Source organism: Pseudopodoces humilis, chromosome 15 (assembly GCF_049639895.1).
Source record: "Pseudopodoces humilis isolate 2021_Gansu_Grassland_sample_001 chromosome 15, ASM4963989v1, whole genome shotgun sequence".
Taxonomy (NCBI): domain Eukaryota; kingdom Metazoa; phylum Chordata; class Aves; order Passeriformes; family Paridae; genus Pseudopodoces; species Pseudopodoces humilis.
This window is the reverse complement of record NC_142214.1, coordinates 17326572-17345148: the sequence shown is the minus strand read 5'-3', so window position 1 is coordinate 17345148 and position 18577 is coordinate 17326572. Positions and strand designations below refer to the sequence as shown.

Sequence of the window (18577 nt, the reverse complement as noted above, 5' to 3'; positions counted from 1 at the left end):
TAAAACCTTTGCACAGTGTCCATCCCAAAATCGCAGCCTGCCTGGCTGGGTTGGCTGCAGAAAGGACATCCAGGCTTCCGCCTGCTCTGCTCGGAGAGGGACCCTCTCGCCAGGATTTGCTTATCACCTGCAGGGCCGCTTGGAAATGCAGAGCGTGACACAGTGAGATATGGCTACCACAGTCCATGCACCAAACCCTGCTCACGCTGGCAGCTGGCATAAATCCACAGCCACTCCAATGATTTTTGCAAGATCACACCAATTTGTATCAGCAGAGATTTACATCAGGGCAGAATTTAGCCCTGTTGATTCAAAAGGAAGGGACAGGTAGGACAGAAAGGAGAAAAACAAGATTAAGAGGACATTCGTCCTCAAAAAGCCAGATAATTCCTTTCTTTCTGGTTAAAGGGGAGGTATATCCACACTGTGCAACTCAGCATCCTCCAGAGACACCCCAGTTAGATGCAGATCCCAAACTCCAGGTGATCTGCCCATATAAAGCTGCTTGGGCAGGTAAAATTGGAACCATGGCAGGTTTTGTTGTGGTTTTTGAAGCACCCACAGCTGTGCCAGGCTGTAGCCTCCTGCTTGTCCAGAGCACCGCAGGACCAGGTGTGGGGGCCCGAAGTGGAACAAGATTCAGGAGGCAGCTGGTCTGGGGCACCAGGCCCAGCTCAGGCCCTGCCTCTGGGCTTCCTAAACCCTGATTAACCAACCCAGCTTGGGATAAAGCAAGTGACATCTCCCAGAGAGGATGGAGGTGTTCAATTCTTTAGATCTTTTGAAGTATCCTGGACATCAACTTCCCTTTGGTAGACTCTGCTTGAAGGCTCAACATTCCCCTGCACCTAGAGGGGCCAAGGAGAGCTTTCTCCAGCTCCTTTTGGTGTTCCAGGGCCAGGTGGGACTCATGGAGGGATGAGAGGCTCCGTGCACATCTCGCTGTCAAAGAGGAGCATGAGCAAAACTCAGTCACCCCAGTGACCTTTTGGGGTCACAGCACGTGCCACCTCTGGTCTGGAAGGCCACAGCACCAACCTCTGCCTCGTTCTTTCATGGATGTGGATGTATTAACCTTGATACACTCTGAGCTGTCGTGTGAAGAGATGGGTTTGCTCGGCAAGTGGGAGATGCATGGGGAGGACAGCGCAGGGGGATGGATGGGGACAGTGACACTCGGGAGCTCCTGTCTCAACAGGGTCAAGAGAAAATCAAGGTGGAAGGAAAGTAAGAGGTGGAAAAATGAGGAGAGATGATGGCATGAGCACAAATAGGGGAGGAAGAAGTGGAGATGTCAGAAAGTAGAGCAGAGAGTGAGGGAAGAGAGGAGGATGATCAGGGAATGCACGGGGTAAAGCAGCCTGGAGAGGAAGAGCCGGAGGAGAAGGTGAGGTTAAAAGAGGGAAAGCAGAGGAGTGGATACTCACTCAGTGAGCAGGGAGATGAGGAGACAGGGAACAAACCATCATCCTGTAAACAGCTCTAGACAGAGCACACTGCCTCCAGAAGACGCGAGCACAGTGAAAGGGAGCAGGGAGCGCGGGGACCAGAGGGAACGCCAGGGAAGGATGCCACCTTCCCCGTGGCGTTAGCATGAGGCGCTGGCGCCCGGCCAGCCTGCATCTTCTCCCTCCCCCTCCTCCTCTCCCGCTTCTCTACCCACCTCCCTCCCCTTTTAAATTCAGAAATTTGTGTGGTGTGAAATTTCATCTGCTTTGATGGCGATTCACAGAGACACTGCCCGTGGAGGGGAGCGGCTCTCCAGCGCCCTGCGCTCAATGAAGCGTCCAGCGCCCTCCACAGCGAGCCCGGCCACCACCACCAGCACCCTCCAGCTCCCCTTCCCTCCCTCCCTGCCCACCCCACAGGCCTCTAGGGCAGCCCCTCACATTCACAACCTTTACAGCTCCTTCCCCACAAAGAAAGAGACGTTCATGCCCTTGGCCCTAATTGTTTCTGCTGAGGTCTGTAGGCAGTTGTGCCATCCAAGCAGCCAAGGCCTCGCTGCCCTGCTACTCCACTGCACAGCTGGCAGGAAAACACAGCTCATCTGGGGGAGACTCTGCTGTGGGGAGAGCACCGTGCATCTCACAAAAGGTTAAAGGAGAGAAAAGGAGCAAAGGGACATGGATGAGATGTTGAGCAGCTTGGGCAGGCTGATGGAGATCCCCTTCTCTTCCAGCATCGAGTGGATCAAGCAGAAGCCAAAGCAACGTGGATACCTCACTGTGGAGAGTTGCCCTCATCCCCAGGAGAGGTAGAGACCTCCTCTAGAAAAACATCCATGGAGTTCTAAGCCACACAGGGCTAGTGATGGGTGTCTGATTGTTGCAATGGGGAAAGCTCTGCCCTCCTGAAGCTTGTATGGCCAAAGCAGATGCTGGCATGGGGAGGATGGTGCAACCTCAAGTGCTGCTCTGCACCGAGCCTGGCAGCAGCAGAGCACAGCCCCACCACAGCTGCAGCTCAAAAGGGAACACTCAGGTTGCTGCAAACCATCAGTTCTCCACGAATATTTCAGTTCTCTGACATGAACACCACCAGCCATTTCATTCCCCCTCTGATCCTCCTCATCACTGTTTACTTATTAATGGCTTCTTCTGTCTTACTTGGAATGATTATGTAAGAGCACAGGCATAGAGCAGCACAGAGCTCCAAGCTGCCATTAAACCCTGCTGCAGTCCAGGGTCTCCTTTCCACCTCCTCCTTACCCTGGTGCTGGCCACCTTCAGGGGAGCTCCCGTTCAGCTCCTGCCCCAGCCACATCTCCCTCTGCTGCAGGCTCTGAAAGCCTTCAGCCACCCACTCATCCTCTGCCTCATCTCCAGCGTGTTGGGGGAGCCAAGTTCACCAGCCACAAGTGTGAGGGGTAAAAGTACTTCCCCAAAATGTGTCCCGACTGCAAAAGGAGCAAGTCCAGGCTTTCTAAGGAGGATGGAGTGGGAGAGAGGAGAAGATCATTACATTTGAGCCATTCATAAAGTGACTGGGGGGCTTTCCCCTTAAAGCTCATCCTCACAAAATAAACTTCTGCATCAGGACTGTGTCTATCCCAGCAAATTAAAAATGCCTGGCACTGGATTCTGAGGAAACTGGCATGGAACAGCCTTGGTCTACACTTCAATTTCCACCCCACAGGAAAGGGTCTGGCTGCATGCAGAAAGCCTGTTGGGAATGGTCACCAGCCTCTGCTGGACTCTGGGGATGCCCAAGGGGCTGTTCATGGACACAGAGCAAAGCCAGGAAACAAACTGACTGTGGAGGACACTGCTGCTCAGTGTCCAGGAATGCCCCCTGACACCGTTGGCTTGGAAAGGGCTGACTAAAACCCAGAATGGCTGAGAAGAGGAGAGGAACAGCACAAATCCTCCCCACCACTGCTTTTCTAATGCCAGAAGAGATACAGCCAGCAGGCCCCTCACCCTATTTCCCAGTTCTGGATGAAGTGCCACGTTGCAGGGGCTAACACAAACACTCACAGCCAAAGACAAACATTTAAGTTGCTGGTTGCAGCTTTCTGGGTTCCAGATCTCCTGGGAAGCTGAAGATGCTCCCGTCCCCTCGGGATGCAGACTCCCAAAGCTCACGGCAGTTTGCAGCAATAAGGAGAAGGGATGGGAGCTCAGGTTCTGCAGGACTTAGGCTCGCCCCATGGGGCAAGTTAGACTCCTACAGGAATTCTGGTGACTAAGAGTAGAAAGAGAGGAAAAATTACTGTTTTGCTAAACATGGGAATAAAACCAAACCCGAGTTCTTATTCTGTACGTTCTCAAAGTCAGTCATAAAAACATGCTGGCAAATGTCACCTTCTGCCTGGCAGTAAGCACAAACTTCCAAGGGCCTGGAGGGATTTATAAACCCGTGGTGAATTTTGCCATTCTTTTAACACAGTCTGATCTTTGCAAACTCCTGGAGGTCATGACTGAACCAAGAGCAAGGCAAGGATATGGAACATTTTCCCCTTGTGTCTGTTTGCCTAAAACTGACTCCACAAGCCTTGGCACAATCCTTCTAAGGTCACTCTGTTTCCAAAAGCATCTGTGCTTGCCTAGGCATCCTTTGATAAATCACAGTGTGCACTGCACTCAGATGGGAGAGGAAAAGGAGGCTTTTCTAAACTAGTACTCAGGGTACCACACGTCTTAACCAACCATTTTTCCACCCTGGGAGAGTGCAAAGCTGAGCTGCCTTGACTGAAAGGTTTTGTTTTTCTGCTCCTTTATTCCATCCCAAACGCATTTGGCCAGCTGCACTGGGGGACGAGAGAGTGGTGGAACACCTCTAAAAAGGTTCTTTTCTTACAGTTGTTTCAGGTATCAGTGCTTGCACTTAACAGAGGTGTCTCCCTTCCTGGCACAAGTTGCAATAATTAATAAAATAATTAAATTAATTAATAAAACAGCACAACTTAAGCCTGTGGGAGGTGGCGAAGCCCAGGGACAGGCTGAAGAGTGGTGGCTGGGACAGGGTATGCAGGAAGACAAAGAGGTGCTGCCAGGGTGAGCTGGGGGTTCAGGGCACACTCGGGACTCAGGATGCTCCCTGACCCCTGTTTCTGGAACTGAGACTCATAAGAGATGTAGCACAGGCAGCAATTCCAGCCAGGATGGTGCTTGCCTTTGTTCTTGCAATCTTAAGGATGGAGGAGCAGCTCTGGCTTTGCCCTGTTCTAGTAAGCTCCAATTTCTTCCACAGCTTCTAAGATTATTGAGAAATTTCATATTGCTAAACTTTCTTCAAGTGTTTCCTGTTAAATCCATCATACAAGCCCTAGGAGACAAAAATGCAGAAGAGGATCTATCCTTAACCTCAACTGGGGAGCTGAGCTCTTAATTAAACCCTGATTTCCCCTCACCCACCTGAAGGACTCTTCTCCAACCTCCACATCTTTGTGCTAAGGAGCTGGCCCAAGGCAGAGCCCGGGGGTGGGAGCAGGACAGAGCTTCAGGACCAGCTCCAGGGGGGTGGATGGATGGGTTTGAGTCCAACTTTTTGCACCCCAGCTGCCACGGGGGAGATTTCTGTTGCCTTTGCCTAACCTGCAGAGGGAGCAGGCAGAGCTCCCAGAGACAGGGTAGAGCCTGAATCATCTGTCACATTTCCAGAGAAAACTCTCTCAGGGAGAAAAAGGGAAGCAGAAATAGTGGATTTCTTCCCTGCTGGCCTGTGAGATGGGAGAAGAAAATTGCTCAGTGGTCTCAGAACAGAAAAAAACTCCTCAGTGTTAAAAACTCCTGTCTTAACCCATCAGGCCAGATTCTCTGCAGAAAATCAACGAACACCCGTGGAGAAAACAAGAATGTGGCTGCAGACAGCAGCTCCAAGTGAGACAGGAGCAGAAGAAACCTTTTTATTGTCTGGACAGCTAAATAACCCCAGGCTGGGACCTGGGGAACGCAACACTGCCAGGGCTAAATCCTGATCAAGGGGCAGGTTGGGGATGGGGGCTGTGGAGAAGCCCCCAGGAGGAGCCCCAGCCGTGGGGAGCAGGCAGGGGTGGCACAGGGGGCTCTGACAGCGTCCTCAAGGCTGGGTGGGCCATCAGGTGAGATGTTTGACATCACCCTGCGCTGCTCCACAGTTCCAGGTGAGCCAGAAGGGAGGTCCTGGCTGCTGCCTTGCCCAGCAGTGAGGTCACAGTCCCCAAATGGGTCAGCAGTGAGAGGGCTGGTGTCCCCCAGGGGCAGCTGACTGGTGAGAAGCCACCATGGAGAGCAGAAATGAAGTGCTACCAAGGCAGATACACCCAGCATCTCTCAACCTAAACCCACAAATTCTGAGGTGTTTGAAGCGTGGCGATTCTCTCCCTCTTGCTTTAAGGGATTTTTTCACACTGATGAGAGGGTTCTGCCTCCCCAGGAGAGCATTCCCTGGGCACGGAGCCCCACGGTGCCTCGGCACCTCTGCATGCTCCTGAACTGACTCATCCCTCAAACACACCTCGTTACATCACCAGGGCCAGGAATAAAACCCCCACCTCACACACGTTCCCCACCACCACCCCCACCTTCGCAGGAGGAGATCCCTCCTTCCCTCCACACAGGATTTAGCCTCCACCACCCAATTCCTCTGCAGTTTTCCAGTTGCTCAGTTTACACTGCCTGGGCTCCTCGCCAGCCAGGCATGGTCCACGCTGCTCCCTGCCTGCTTCCCAACATCCCAGATTCCCCACGAGCCCAGGGATGCAGCCTGGCCTCCTCAAATCACCTGTTTTGCAAGAAATCCAGTTCTGCCTCTAATTAGAATGAAACCAAACAGCTTCAAGATTTCCCTGAAGGATGTTTTAAAGCTGGTTTCAAATACGATTCCCCAATTACCATATGAGAATTTCAGCATTGTTACAGTGGTTGCTATTTTTAGGTCTCTGAAAACAGACAGCAAAATGCTGGTGACATCAGCACTTGACAAGTGTCGACTTGTTTCACTACCAAATGGATGCTGCATGGTCTGGGGAAGGAAATGAAAATCCCAGACCAATGTATAGCTTGAATGTGTGATAATGTAGAGCTTATTGAACATTGGGGCAGGGCTCCAGACAGTGTCTGGAGGTCCAGAGAAAGCCTTGGTAATTCTGTTACTCAAACATCAATAGTGGTTGTAAAGCAGCTTGAAAGAGTGAGGGAAATATCGACCTAAGTGAAACATCAACATTCTCTGACATGGTTTTTCTTAAATGAAAAAAATCTCTCCCTCTTTTTTTGTTTAAAATTTGATGGAACTGATGCAATTTCTGACCAAAAAAAAAAAAAAAAAGCCATTAGGTAGAAAAATATATTAAATTCAGCCAGTGCCATCCAGCTTTTCCTCACTGTTTTATCCACCTCCCTCCATCACCCAGCAGCTTTGTCTTTGTGGGTAGCACCTTCAAGCCTCCCTTTCTGTTGCAGAATTTCCACATCATTTCAGCATTCCCCTGTTCACCCCATGGGTGATCATCCCTCCTGTGCTCCACAGGCCCTTATCACTCCAGCAAGGTGTTCAGGGGCCAGGCCAGGTTGCACCTCCTGCATCCTGCCATCCCTGTCGGTGCTTGCAGAGCTGGGAGTGCCCTCTGGGCTGGCTGGGGGCTCTATTTGCCCTTTGGGATTTGTGCCATCTGGTAACTGGTTGGGGAAAGGGGTTGGGAGCACCAGTCCTGCATCCCAGCATCACTGCTGCTGTTTATTCATTCCTTTTGTTGGAGACCTGGCAACTGGCTTTTAATCTGAGCCCGGTGGGAATTAATTTTGGAGTAAGCTTTTGTATGGAACGCTTCCCTGAGATGGAGCTGTGTTGCACTCCCTTCAACCATCAATTTGCTAATTCCACCAAAAACAAGAAGAATATGCTTTTCTGACACCCAGCTTTCACAGTGGATTACAGGGCTTCATTTACTCGTGCAAACAAATTATCTGGAGCCTGGTCTTGCTCTCACAGAAGTCAGAAACTACTCATGGCTTGGGCGTGCCTTAACTCGGACCCTGGGGTCTGGTGCAGGGATTGAGCCTGGTCCTGCTGGTCCTTGGAACACTTGCTGAAGGCAGAGGCCTGCCAGGATGTCATCCTTCCCTGCTCTCTGACATCAGAGCCTGCTGGAAAAAAAAAAATGACTGTTGTGCCACAAATAGCATGATTGAGTCACTTTGCTACAGGATCAGCTCCGAGGAGGGGGAAGCGACTGGCGAGAAGGTGGCGGGAGGGGAGCAGGGGTGTGGGATCTCGCTGGGGGGAAAACAGGCAAACAAAGGAAAAGGAGCAGGTATGGCCTCCTTTGGCCTTCTGCCATCAGGGTGGCTCCATTTCATAAATTCCTGCACGAAATGCAAGACAAGAACAGGCTCCAGAACATGGGGTGGACCTGAACTTCCCTTCCTATGGGCAGGGCAAGCCTGGATGCGCATTTACAGAGAGGAGAGGAACACGGGGGAATATTCAGGGACTTTTCTTGCTTGCTTACACCTGCTGTGTATTTTTGAGTAGGATCATGGTTATCTGCACCTGGAAAAAACTGGACCTAGTACTCCTGTCTTCAGCAAAATTGCAGGTCCAGGAGTCAGTATAGAAAGCAGCCCTAAAGAAATCCTTTTCCTACCACTGTGAGCAAAGCTAGAGGGACTTCAAACATTCAGGGCACCTGGCTTGTACCCTCAGCACTTTCAGCAAGCCATCCTGACCTGAGGTACAGCTGGGGAGCAGAAGCTGCCATCGCTCAGAGCTTCACTTTTGCAATTGTCTTTTTCTCCAGGGGCAAGGGAACAGCTTCCAGGAAAACCAGCCAAAAGTTAAACCAACACAGGCAGCTCTTACTGAGGCCCTGGAAATAGTGAGCAAACAGCTGTCATTTTCTTTCATTTGGCCTGGCTGCAATTTTCCTCTTCTCTCCTGTTTGCACAGGTCATTCCAGGGAGCTGGAATGGCAGGGGAAGGGAAGGGGAAGTGCATGAGGAGCTGGCACAGTGTCCCAGCCCCAGCCAGCAAACCCTCCAAGGACTTCCACTGCCTGTCACCCGTGCTACTGGCTTCATACTGCTCCTTCTTCAAGCTGACTAAATGGCAGCTGATAAAAATACACCAGCACTTCAACTTGTGCTGTGCAGGTGTGTGCAGAGATTGCCCACCAGCCTGGGGGAGGCAGCTCTGCGCTCAGGTGGGCTGAGCAGCAGCAAAGAGCAGCCTGAGCTCAGCAGCGCTCTTTGCCCCCTCCTTCCTGAATTTATACTCCTACCTGCCCCCAAGTGAAAACACCTTCTTGCCTGGCCTTCACTCCTGTTTTAACACAGTGAGAAAAGCTGGGGGAGTCAGCTGTGGGACTGCTGCAGTCTTGCTGGGGGGTCAGTAAAGCCAGCTCTGGGCTCTCTGACAGTTCCAGCCAAACATCCCTGGCCCAAGGGAGAGAGATGGGTGTCCTGGGAAGGGAGAGGCACAACAGGGTCACAAACCTGGCTTGGTTGCACCTTTTGCAGTCTCTGGGCCTGGAGCAGAAGGCATTCATAATTGAAGGGAAAAACCAGCACAGACATGACCCCAGGGACCCCGGGCTGTCCCCCAGCCCCAGCAGTGGCTGCTGCTCCTTTGGCTTCCCAGGGCTCTGCTGCAGGGAGAGCACAGGGCACAGCCACCCATGGCAGGATGATGTTCTGGGCAGCCTCCTGCTCTGCCATGTCAGCCCAACCCTCCCCAAAACAGCCCTGCCACTCAGAGAGGGGCAAAATGATCCTGCAGCTTTGCCACAGTACAGGACACAGCACAAGAGCTGATACAATAAATGGGAAGGGTGAGTGTTACCCTCTCTCCTCCCCCTTTGCTGCACTGGGACATAAACCCAGAGATGCTATCATAAATATTTATGGAGGCAGGTCAAAAGAGCCAGCTGGGAATTTTGGTAATTGAAAAAAACCAAAAACTTACCACAAAAATAAAAAACCCTCAACAAAGAAAACCAACAACCAAAAAACCCAAACAACAACAACAACAACAAAATACCAGACAAATACAGGGTTGGAAAAATTGTTCCCTGCATTTCAGCTACAGCATCCTGCAGCTGCAAATTTGTCTTTTAGCCCTCTGTTTCTCCATTAAACTTTATTACCTACCCTGGCCCCTTCACATACCCAGATAACAGAGTAAGACAAACCTTTTCTCCCTCCACTTCACACAAGCACAGCAATTCCAAAGGCCTTGGACTTGCCTATGTCAATTTGTTCCAGACACCACAAAAAGTGGTCCTCGCTGAGGACCATTCTCCTACCAGATATCAATTTTCATGCCTCAGTCTTCAGAATTGTTCCAGTAAACAGACATTTTTTTTCAACCATACACAAACCTATCTTGAACGCAAAAAAAACGACTGAAGTGGTTTGACTAAAAGGTTACAGAAACTTAGCCTAGGATACCACAGTAACAAAGGCTCATCTCCATAGCCCAAACTTGCAGAAAATTATAAGCAACTGAAAATGAGTGTTTCAAATGGAAGTGTTATGCAACATGAATGACAGTGACCTGAAACGCCCAGAGCAGACTATTCCCCTCTCCAACATCCATCTTTAGCAGCACAGGAAATGTTGGAGGCCTGAAAGAAACAGCCATTTCCAGCTTGGAGAAAGAACAGAGACACAAAACCATGTAGCACTTGAGTATCTTTTTGGGCCCTTGCCTTACCAGAATATTTTTGGAAACGGGAGAAGTTTAAATGAGGTGTCGTTTTCCACAGCAACCCTTACAGCAAAGCCTCGGACTCACCTCAGGCCGTACAGGACGGTCCCGTCAGGATGGAGCCGAATCATGCGGTTCTTCACCGTCACCCCGTGCAGGAAGGACTTCTTGTCGTTCAGGAAGTAGGTGTCAGGCAGCCAGAGCTGGTCAGCCACCCGGTTGTCCAGGGTCAGGTTGAGAGGAAGGTCGTTGTAGGCCAGGCGTTTGTCCCGCCAGCTCTGCTGGAAGTACATGGTGATGGTGTAATCCTGGGGGAGAAACGGGCACACGTCAGCCTGGGGCCACTGCCAACACCTCTCCTAATTCCTTGGCACCTGAGTGTTTGGGTCCACACCTCCAACACTTTTTGTTGTTGTTGTTGTTGTTGTTGTTTTGTTGGGTTTGTTATTAATTTTTTTTTGAGGGGTGTGTGCTGGGATTTGTTCTGCGAGAATGGGAGCAAGCCCGAGTTTTTGGGGCAAAACGCCATTATGTGACTCCAGCCAAGCAAAACTGCATCCCACTCCTGCTGAGAGCCTGTCTGCACCATCAGGAGCAGTTCAGGCTACGGGAGCCCCAAAGGGTGTCAGCCAACAGTGGCTACCCAGCAAAGACTTCTAGGGTTGTTCTCCCACTTGCCCCACATAAAGGTCACACAAATGCCATCCACTCCCATCCAGGGTAGCTGGGGAAAGGCAGTTTTGTTTTCAGCAGAAGCTGATGCCATCCTAAAGGGCACAGGGAGAGCCTCACCTCCAGGCCAAGGCTCCAAGGTGGAGCCAGGCCAGCTGTGACAGGCTCTCAGCACTTGCCTTGTTGTAGGAGCTAAGTTGGGATTTCCTCGTGGTTCTCAGGAAGGGACATACAGGGAGGAAATCTGTCATCAGTGGAGCATGACCCACTGGGAAAGGGGCAGTTCCCTGAAAAATTCCCCATAAATTTGGACATCAGGAGGAATTTCTTGATGGAAAGGGTTGTTAAACATCGGAATGGAGTGCCTAGGGGGGCAGTGGAGTCCCCACCCCTGGAGGAGTCCAAGGAACAACTGCACGTGGCACTCAGTTCCATGGTCTGGCTGACAAAGCAGGGGTCAGCCACAGGTGGAACTCAATCTTAGAGGTCTTTTCCAGCCTAAATAATTCTGTGATTCCCAAGCCATCCCCAGCTAGCACAATGCCACACATATCCTGCTCCCCTCCTATCCAATAGAGGAAAGGTGACACTTAAAACTGTTGCTAACACAAAAATTTTATAGAAGGGAGAGTGAGCTGTTTGATGGCTGTAGCTCTGCAAAAACCAAACCCATTGCTGGGCACATCCAGGGAACATCCAGAGGCCTCAGATCAGCCTGTCCAGAGGCACAGTACAGTGCCACATAACAGAACAGTTTCTTCTTCTCAGGTAAACAAGCAGTATAGGAAGGAGTCTTGTACACACCAAGGACAGGAAACACTCTCAGGAAACATTCTCGCAACACATCTTAAATAGGCTGGGAGATGAGATTTTTGGGGTAAACCAGATAGCATTAAAATAATAGGATGATGATTAGGAAGTGGGCACAAGTCCTGTTGACAGTGACCCTACAGAAGTCAGAGATATTTCCCAAAGTCCTTAAATAAAAGGCATTTTTTGCAAATGATCTAGAACAGGTGGGATCACAGACACATTGTCTCCTCCCAAGCAGTCCCTGCAGCGCCACTGGAATCCTCTGGACCACATGAATTTGCAGGATGAGCCTTTCTGCTCTGCAAATCCCAGCTCTGTGTGAGGGGCTGGTGAGGAGCTTGCTCATGCACCAACATCTGGGCTGAGCACTGAGGCATCTGCCTGCCTGTCTTCTCCCACAGACTTCATTCAAAGCCACGTTTGATTAACACCTCTGAAAACAAGCTCAAATAATCTCACGTCACAGATAATGCCAGCTTTTGGGTATCTAACTATGATTCAGAAATCCAGACCCACATGCAGATTCAAAAGGTCACAGAGTAAATCTGCGATGTACACCAGATACAGAGCTATATCTGTCGCTTTCTGTGCTGTCTTGAAAAGAACAAAAACACAGTGGCAGCTTTTTGGCCAAGGAACTGTTTTGCTCTGCTTTTTAAAGGACTCTAAACTCCTTCCTCAGAAACATCACAGTCCTTCTCTCTGAGGCACAAACATTTTGGTCAGGGCCCTGCAAAGGGAGATGCTGTCCCCAGAATCCCTCCCAGGGCACTTGGGGCTGCACTGCAGTGAGTGCACAGAGGAGCAGAGCACCCAAATTCCTGAAGCCTCTTACCCCCTGTTGGTAACAGACTCATCCCCTGCCCGTGGGGTACTTGGCTACAGAGGCATCATTTCCATTCCCCCTTTGAGAACTCCCCCTGCACATCTTGGCAAGCTCCTTTGCTGACCTGCATTTTCCTAATCCTTGACAGAGCCCTGCAACACCTCACCCCTAACCAGGCCACCCTGCTGTCACTGCAGGCTCCTGCCAGCCTTCAGCAGCAGCAGGCAAGAGGTGGCACTGACCTCCAGAAGACAAAAAGGGCAAGCTGCTTACAAAGTGAACAATGCACCTTCTAAACACATCCTCTCTATTCCCAGCACAGACGGGAACAAACTCGGAGGGGTGCAGAAAGAAAAGCCTACGCCCTAGCCATCAGCTAGATGAGGTTCTTCAGGTGCAGAGACCTTCCTGGGGAGGAACAGCCAGCCCAGCACAGGGCTGAGATCTGTTCTCCAACCTTCCTGGGTTTCTTGGCACAACTGATTTCCCTGGACAGCACCACGGAGGTGAGCACTTGATAATCATGGTTCATGCAGCTCCCTCAGCCTATCTCTCTCTGCTGATTCCTGTGCTCCACTTCTTGTTCTGCTGCTCTCACAGCATTGTTGAACAGCAGGAATGATTTCTGGGCAGAAGGAAGAGCAGGGCAGGTGGTCAGCCCTCCCTGGAAGGACACTGGCATGGGGTGGGCACAGAACCAAGCTATGGGGAAGAGGGACAGGGCAGGTGACCCGGGCCAGAAAAGGGGGACTTTTCTTCTGGGTTATATTTCACAGTTTATTCTTGGAAAGGGAACGCCAGGAAAAGACAAAGGATTTGGGGGTCTGGGCTTCTTTTAACAGGACTTCTTGGGAGGGTGGGAGTTTTGGAAGGAACCAGTTATTATTCACAGCTAGCCAACTTACAAACTTTCTACAAATCAGGGCTAGACAAGCTAAGATAAGAAATAACAGACACAGACATCTTCAAATGCCAAGCAGTAGGGAGTGAACCTGCGGAGGAGGGGGCTCGCAGGGTGGACTCGGGAGCACGGGGAGGGAGGGGGAACTCCCCAAGCCGACAGCCAGAGGAAAAATGCCACAACAGGCAGGGGGATGGAGGGTCTGACAGGGCCCCTACAGCAAGAGGAGCAGAATCCAGGAGAGCAAGCAGTGAGCTTGCCTTGCCCTTCATCCCCCATATCGTGGTCAGGCAGTTATGAAGAGCCCATGTGCCACCCTAACATCACATCCTGGCCAGGCTCCAGAGCTGCTGAGATCTTAATCACAGCCTTCCCTCCAGAGGCACATGCAGCAATGGCCAAGGGTGACATCGTTCTGCAGAAGCAGAAAGGCCAGATGGAGCCAAGGCATGTGGGGTTCATAGGTTCAGGAATCGGAAGCAATGAGCCCGATTTTCCTCCAAGTCTTGGATGACGATGCCTTTGTTGTGGGGTTTTATCTGTCACTGGGCTAATATGAGGCTTTCCCAAACCACCCACTAATCCATGACACTCACGAGCCTGCTGATGCCACAGATATTACACAAGCTGGGTTTCCCAGAGTCACCAGCTGACAGCAAGCTGGCCAATTCACGAGGTTCAGTGAAGAACTTGGAATTCAAACACACCTGGAGCTCACACACCCTTCCAGCTCTTCCTTCCAGCTGGGGCACTTCGGTGGGACAACACAGCTGGATCTCCCTGCTGCCTGTGCAAGGGGTAACTGAGAGGTTTCCCTCTGCACACACACCCAGTAAGCAGAGCTCTCCACTGCTGGAGGGGCAAACGAGAGCTGCAGGAAAATCTGACTTTCACTTGCCTCTAAGCTGACAGCCTAGACCCTCTCCACCCTGCACCAGCACAGCTCCAGCAGCAACAAAAATGCTTCCAAATGATGGATCCCACTGGGTCTTTGTGGAGGACCATAAAATGCTCAGGCAGGGCCAGAGTCTGGCCACGGCCACCACAGCTGGGGCAAGGATGGGAGAGCTTTGTGGGGAGCTGCCAACTTAATCTGCTCTGGGGGAGAAGGCAGGACCCACACTGGAAGGGGCACACACTGTGCAACCTCCTGCTTCATCTGGTGCCTGCTGGGAGAGGAGAGACAAGGCTGGAAGAAGGGAGATACCACTCCTCATCAGAAACCCCCAGGTCGCACTGCACTTTGGAAAGTGTTCAGCATGAATCAGGAATTCATTTCTAAAAAAAAAACAAAGGCTGGAACAAGGCAAAAGGGGCTTTTGAAGGTTGGATACGACCAGAAATTGCATGTCTCCCCTTGTTCTTCCTTTTTCCATCCCAAGGAAAGGAAAGCTTTGCAAAGATACCTGCAAACTCTGCCCAGCTGGGCTTTGCTACCAGAGCTCAGCTGGCCATGTCAGGCTGCCCCTGCCCTGCCCAGCATCCCTCTGTGGGAGGCTGAAATGCCAGAATCAACAGCTCTGGCCAGGGGAAAGCTGGGTTTCAGCCCTGCTGAGGCTCACTGACCTAAAAAGCATGTGCCTCTTTGCTAAAAGGGCTTGTGTGTCTCCAAGCAGGCCTCTCCTCCATCTCTGCCCTCCCAGCAGTGGCCAGATCCCACAGTTTGTCCCCAGAGTCTGGTACCCAGCAGCTCCCAGCCCTTTCCTGCCTGCAGCAGCATCCCCGAGCTGCTGTCCCGTCCCAGCTGTGTGTGTGATGGCTCTGGGCACCACAGCTCCCCTCTGGAGCCCGGGTCACACCTGAGCCTGCTGGAGAGCTGGGAAGCTGCTGAGCCTGGCTGTCCTGAAGGGATCCCTGCCCATGCCTGGCTCTGTGCGAGCTGCCAGCGCCAGCCCCCCGACACCATCGCTCCCCAGTTTTCCAAAGGCTTTCCAAAGCCTTTCCAAAGGCTCTCGTTCTCTCTCCTTCCTGCTGAGTGAGGCACACAAGGCAGAGGTGCTCCCCTGTGAACAGAGCTCACCCAGTGGGACACAAAAAATACTGCAGAAGGATGACCTGGGGGGTGTTGGAATGATGGGGAGCCCTACCAGGACAGGAGTGCTAAAATCCATCTCCAGATGAGAGGATAGTGATGATTAGAGCCTTTCCTGAAGCTCATCCGAGACCCCATAACCAAAGATGGTGTACACTGTGAGCCGTTGGCATGCTGACAAGGCAGGGGCATGAATGGAGGAAGGTATTTCTTGCAGAACCCCAGAGGCAACAAACTCAGCCAAGCATGCACAGGGATTCCCCAGACTCTCAGAGGACAGGGCAGAGAAGTCTGAGGGAACAGCAGCTGAGTCACAGCAAGAAGGGAAATAAGCTGGCACCAGAGGTATGAATTCAAGAATGGATTTCCACTGGCTCATTTTCCAAACACCTTTATTAACATCTATCCTATAAGCTGCTTCTCCTCTTCCATCTCACAGAGCCCCTTTTGGGAGTGAAATGCTCCTTTGGAAGCAAAGCTGGGCTGGCCCTGGACCCCTCCCCACTGGTGCTGGCTCTGTGCAGAGCCCGGGAGCAGAAATGAGCCCACTGTCACACAACACCAAAGCTGCCTCTTGAGGGTCCCAGGTTAAGATGCCAGATCTGAGCATAGGAGCAAACACAATTGTGCAGAGGAAGGCAAAGTTTGGTGGGGACCAAGGCAGTGACTTGTGAATCCAGGGGAGGGGATTAATACAGGAGAGGAGCCGCTCCTGCCGTGGGGAGCACAGGCTGGGTGCTGCTGGAGCAGTAACAGACGGGAGGGCAGGAGGAAGCTGGAGCTTGGAGGTAGCAGGTATTATCTGAACCCACCATAACTCCCTGAGGACACACAAGAGTTGCTTGTGGGCCAGCCAGGGCTGTTAAATGATGTGCAGGGATGTGCCCAGAGCACCAAAGGACACAGCACTTCGGGGAGCCAGCTCAGGCTGGGAACCTGAACTTCCTTGTCTACAAATCAAAGAACAGCAAGGGGTGGACAGGAGCACTTAAGGCACCACAGGGCATCATGTCCCTTTCTGTCACTGCAGTGAGAGGAGGGATACAAAATGAAGGAGCCCTTCCTCTGCTGCAGTCCCGTGTTGGTGTGCAGGACACAAACATGCTCTGAACCCAAGTGGAGCTCTTACAAATGTGTTTGTGCTGGTTTTGGAGTCACAGGTGTACTGTGTCAGACCAAAAGTCTTTATACAGTCATAGCCTGTCCTTAGTAACAGGAAAGAGAATGGCAGGGAGGAATATAAGTTTAAAAGGGTCTTTGTTGTGATATTTAACTCTATCTATCTAGCTATTTGGACTAAAGGATCTCCTCAGTCAGAGCTGGTACCTTCTTAATTGAAGATCCTCAGTTTCTCTTGTGAGAGTTTATCTCACTTCTCAGCATATTCAACCTTTGGCATCTGCAATCTTGTGGCCTGAGTTCCACAGCTGAATTCTTCACTGTATGCACATCACTTTAAACAGGTACAAATCAGGTTTTCTCTTTCCCAACTCCCTGTAGTGCTTGTATTAAGCCTGTAAACAACCACAACCTTGTGCTCTCGGGCTCACAGCGTCCCACCTCCTTTTAGACACTTCAGGGTTACTCATCAGAGCACAAATAACCACAAACACTCTCAGAAGTAGTTGAGAGGCTCTGATAGAGGCAGGAGGCAGCAAGGCAGGGAGAACTGTTGCAGGGGTTAAGCACAGAGCAGAGCTCTGGCAGAGTTCAGCAATGGGTTGTTGTACAAGAATAGACTGAAGGCAAGGTAATGGAAATAACTTTCCACAGAGCCTGTGCAATTAGATGTAACAAAAGCATGAAGTCAGGAGCATAAGAGTATTTTGGAAGGTCTAAGCATTAATATGGAAAATAAATTCAAGTTGTTACGGAAAGGAACTCACAGGAATGAATAGCTCAAGGATGCTGAGCCTGCTGCTGCAAGGCTCCATCTTCCAACTGCTCCCATATTTGAACAGAACTCCCAGGCAGCTGCTCCCTAAATCCCCAGCACAGCCCCTAAGAGACACACATTGTGGGCAGGCTGGGTCAGATCATTTTCCTTTGTGCTGTGACCTAGAGAACCCTCAGCACTGAACCAGTCCAGAGGCAGAAGCGTGCAGACTCATTAGGGGCTCCACTAGACTCAGGCACCAGGACCAGAAATTGAAAGAATAATGCGTGTGGAGAGGTCAAATATTTGCTCAGAATACAGAAATTCTGGCAACACAGATATTGCCTGTGCCTGGTCCATTTTTGTGGATGACAAATGAGTTGGATACCTTTCAGTGGGGCTTTGAAAGTGAAGGTGACTGTTCCAGGCTGCTACTGGAGGCTGTTTCACCAAGCACTTGTAAGGAACTGGGAACAATAACTTTTCTGCAGGGGAGAGAGTGCACTGCTCTTCTTCTGCTGAGGACTCTGGGCATGAGGGATAAAGGAGGTTTTGCAACTCACCTCTAGCTCTGGCTGTACCACTTGACTTTTTTGCTGCCTGACTTTGATAAAGAACCTCCTTTTGGAGAAGCAACCAAATAAAAGTCTTTCCCTATATAAGCAAATGACATATGGTCTCCTTGTCCAAGATCACAAAAGAACATTAGGAAAGCCAAGATGCTCCAGAAAGAGGGAGAAAAATGGAACATCTGACTTAGTAAAAACCAAGCTGCCACTGCCAGAGACTAATGAACAGTTTGCTGGCTTCAACTTCTTTGATGATTAAACACCAGCTCCTGTTCCCGTCATTCTTGGGAAAGAAATTAAAGGACAAAGTAGTCCTCAAGTATGTTTCATTTGAAGGAGGGGATAGGAGAAATAAGAGGAATTGTTTTGAAGGGGAGAAGACAGGATCTGCCTGCAGTCAGCTGCAAGGAATTGGAGCGGTGTAAAATGTACAGGAATGTACAGGAATGTACAGGAAAGACTGAGCACAATGACCACAGCCCTTCCTCAGCAAGCTCATCAAAGACATCTACTCAGCCCTCACAAGGGATTGTCCATCTCCAAACAGATAAATCAAGGCTTTCCAGACCTCAATGTGCACCAGTTAACCTGCCATAAGTCAACACCTGCCTTTCCAGCCCTGAGACAGCACAGAGTCAGTTCAAAAATCTCACCTTTGCTTGGGGCAGGAGGCAGCAGCTTTTGTACTTACTGTACTTTTCATGGGGAGAGTATCCTGCCAAAATGCTGCTTTTAATTTCTGTTTTGGTGCAAGTGC

At 50.8% G+C, this 18577-nt stretch overlaps 1 protein-coding gene across 3 annotated transcripts in view; it reads right to left on the bottom strand.

Moving 5' to 3' along the window:
• The window catches only part of LOC102107616 (gamma-aminobutyric acid type A receptor subunit theta), a 71671-nt gene that overhangs the window by 12254 nt on the left and 40840 nt on the right, over positions 1-18577 (bottom strand). For all 3 annotated transcript variants that reach the window (XM_005527412.3, XM_005527413.2, XM_088062563.1), the window contains one exon: positions 10219-10439. In XM_005527412.3, coding sequence (XP_005527469.1) covers positions 10219-10439 — 221 coding nt within the window. The remainder of the gene's footprint in view (positions 1-10218; positions 10440-18577) is intronic.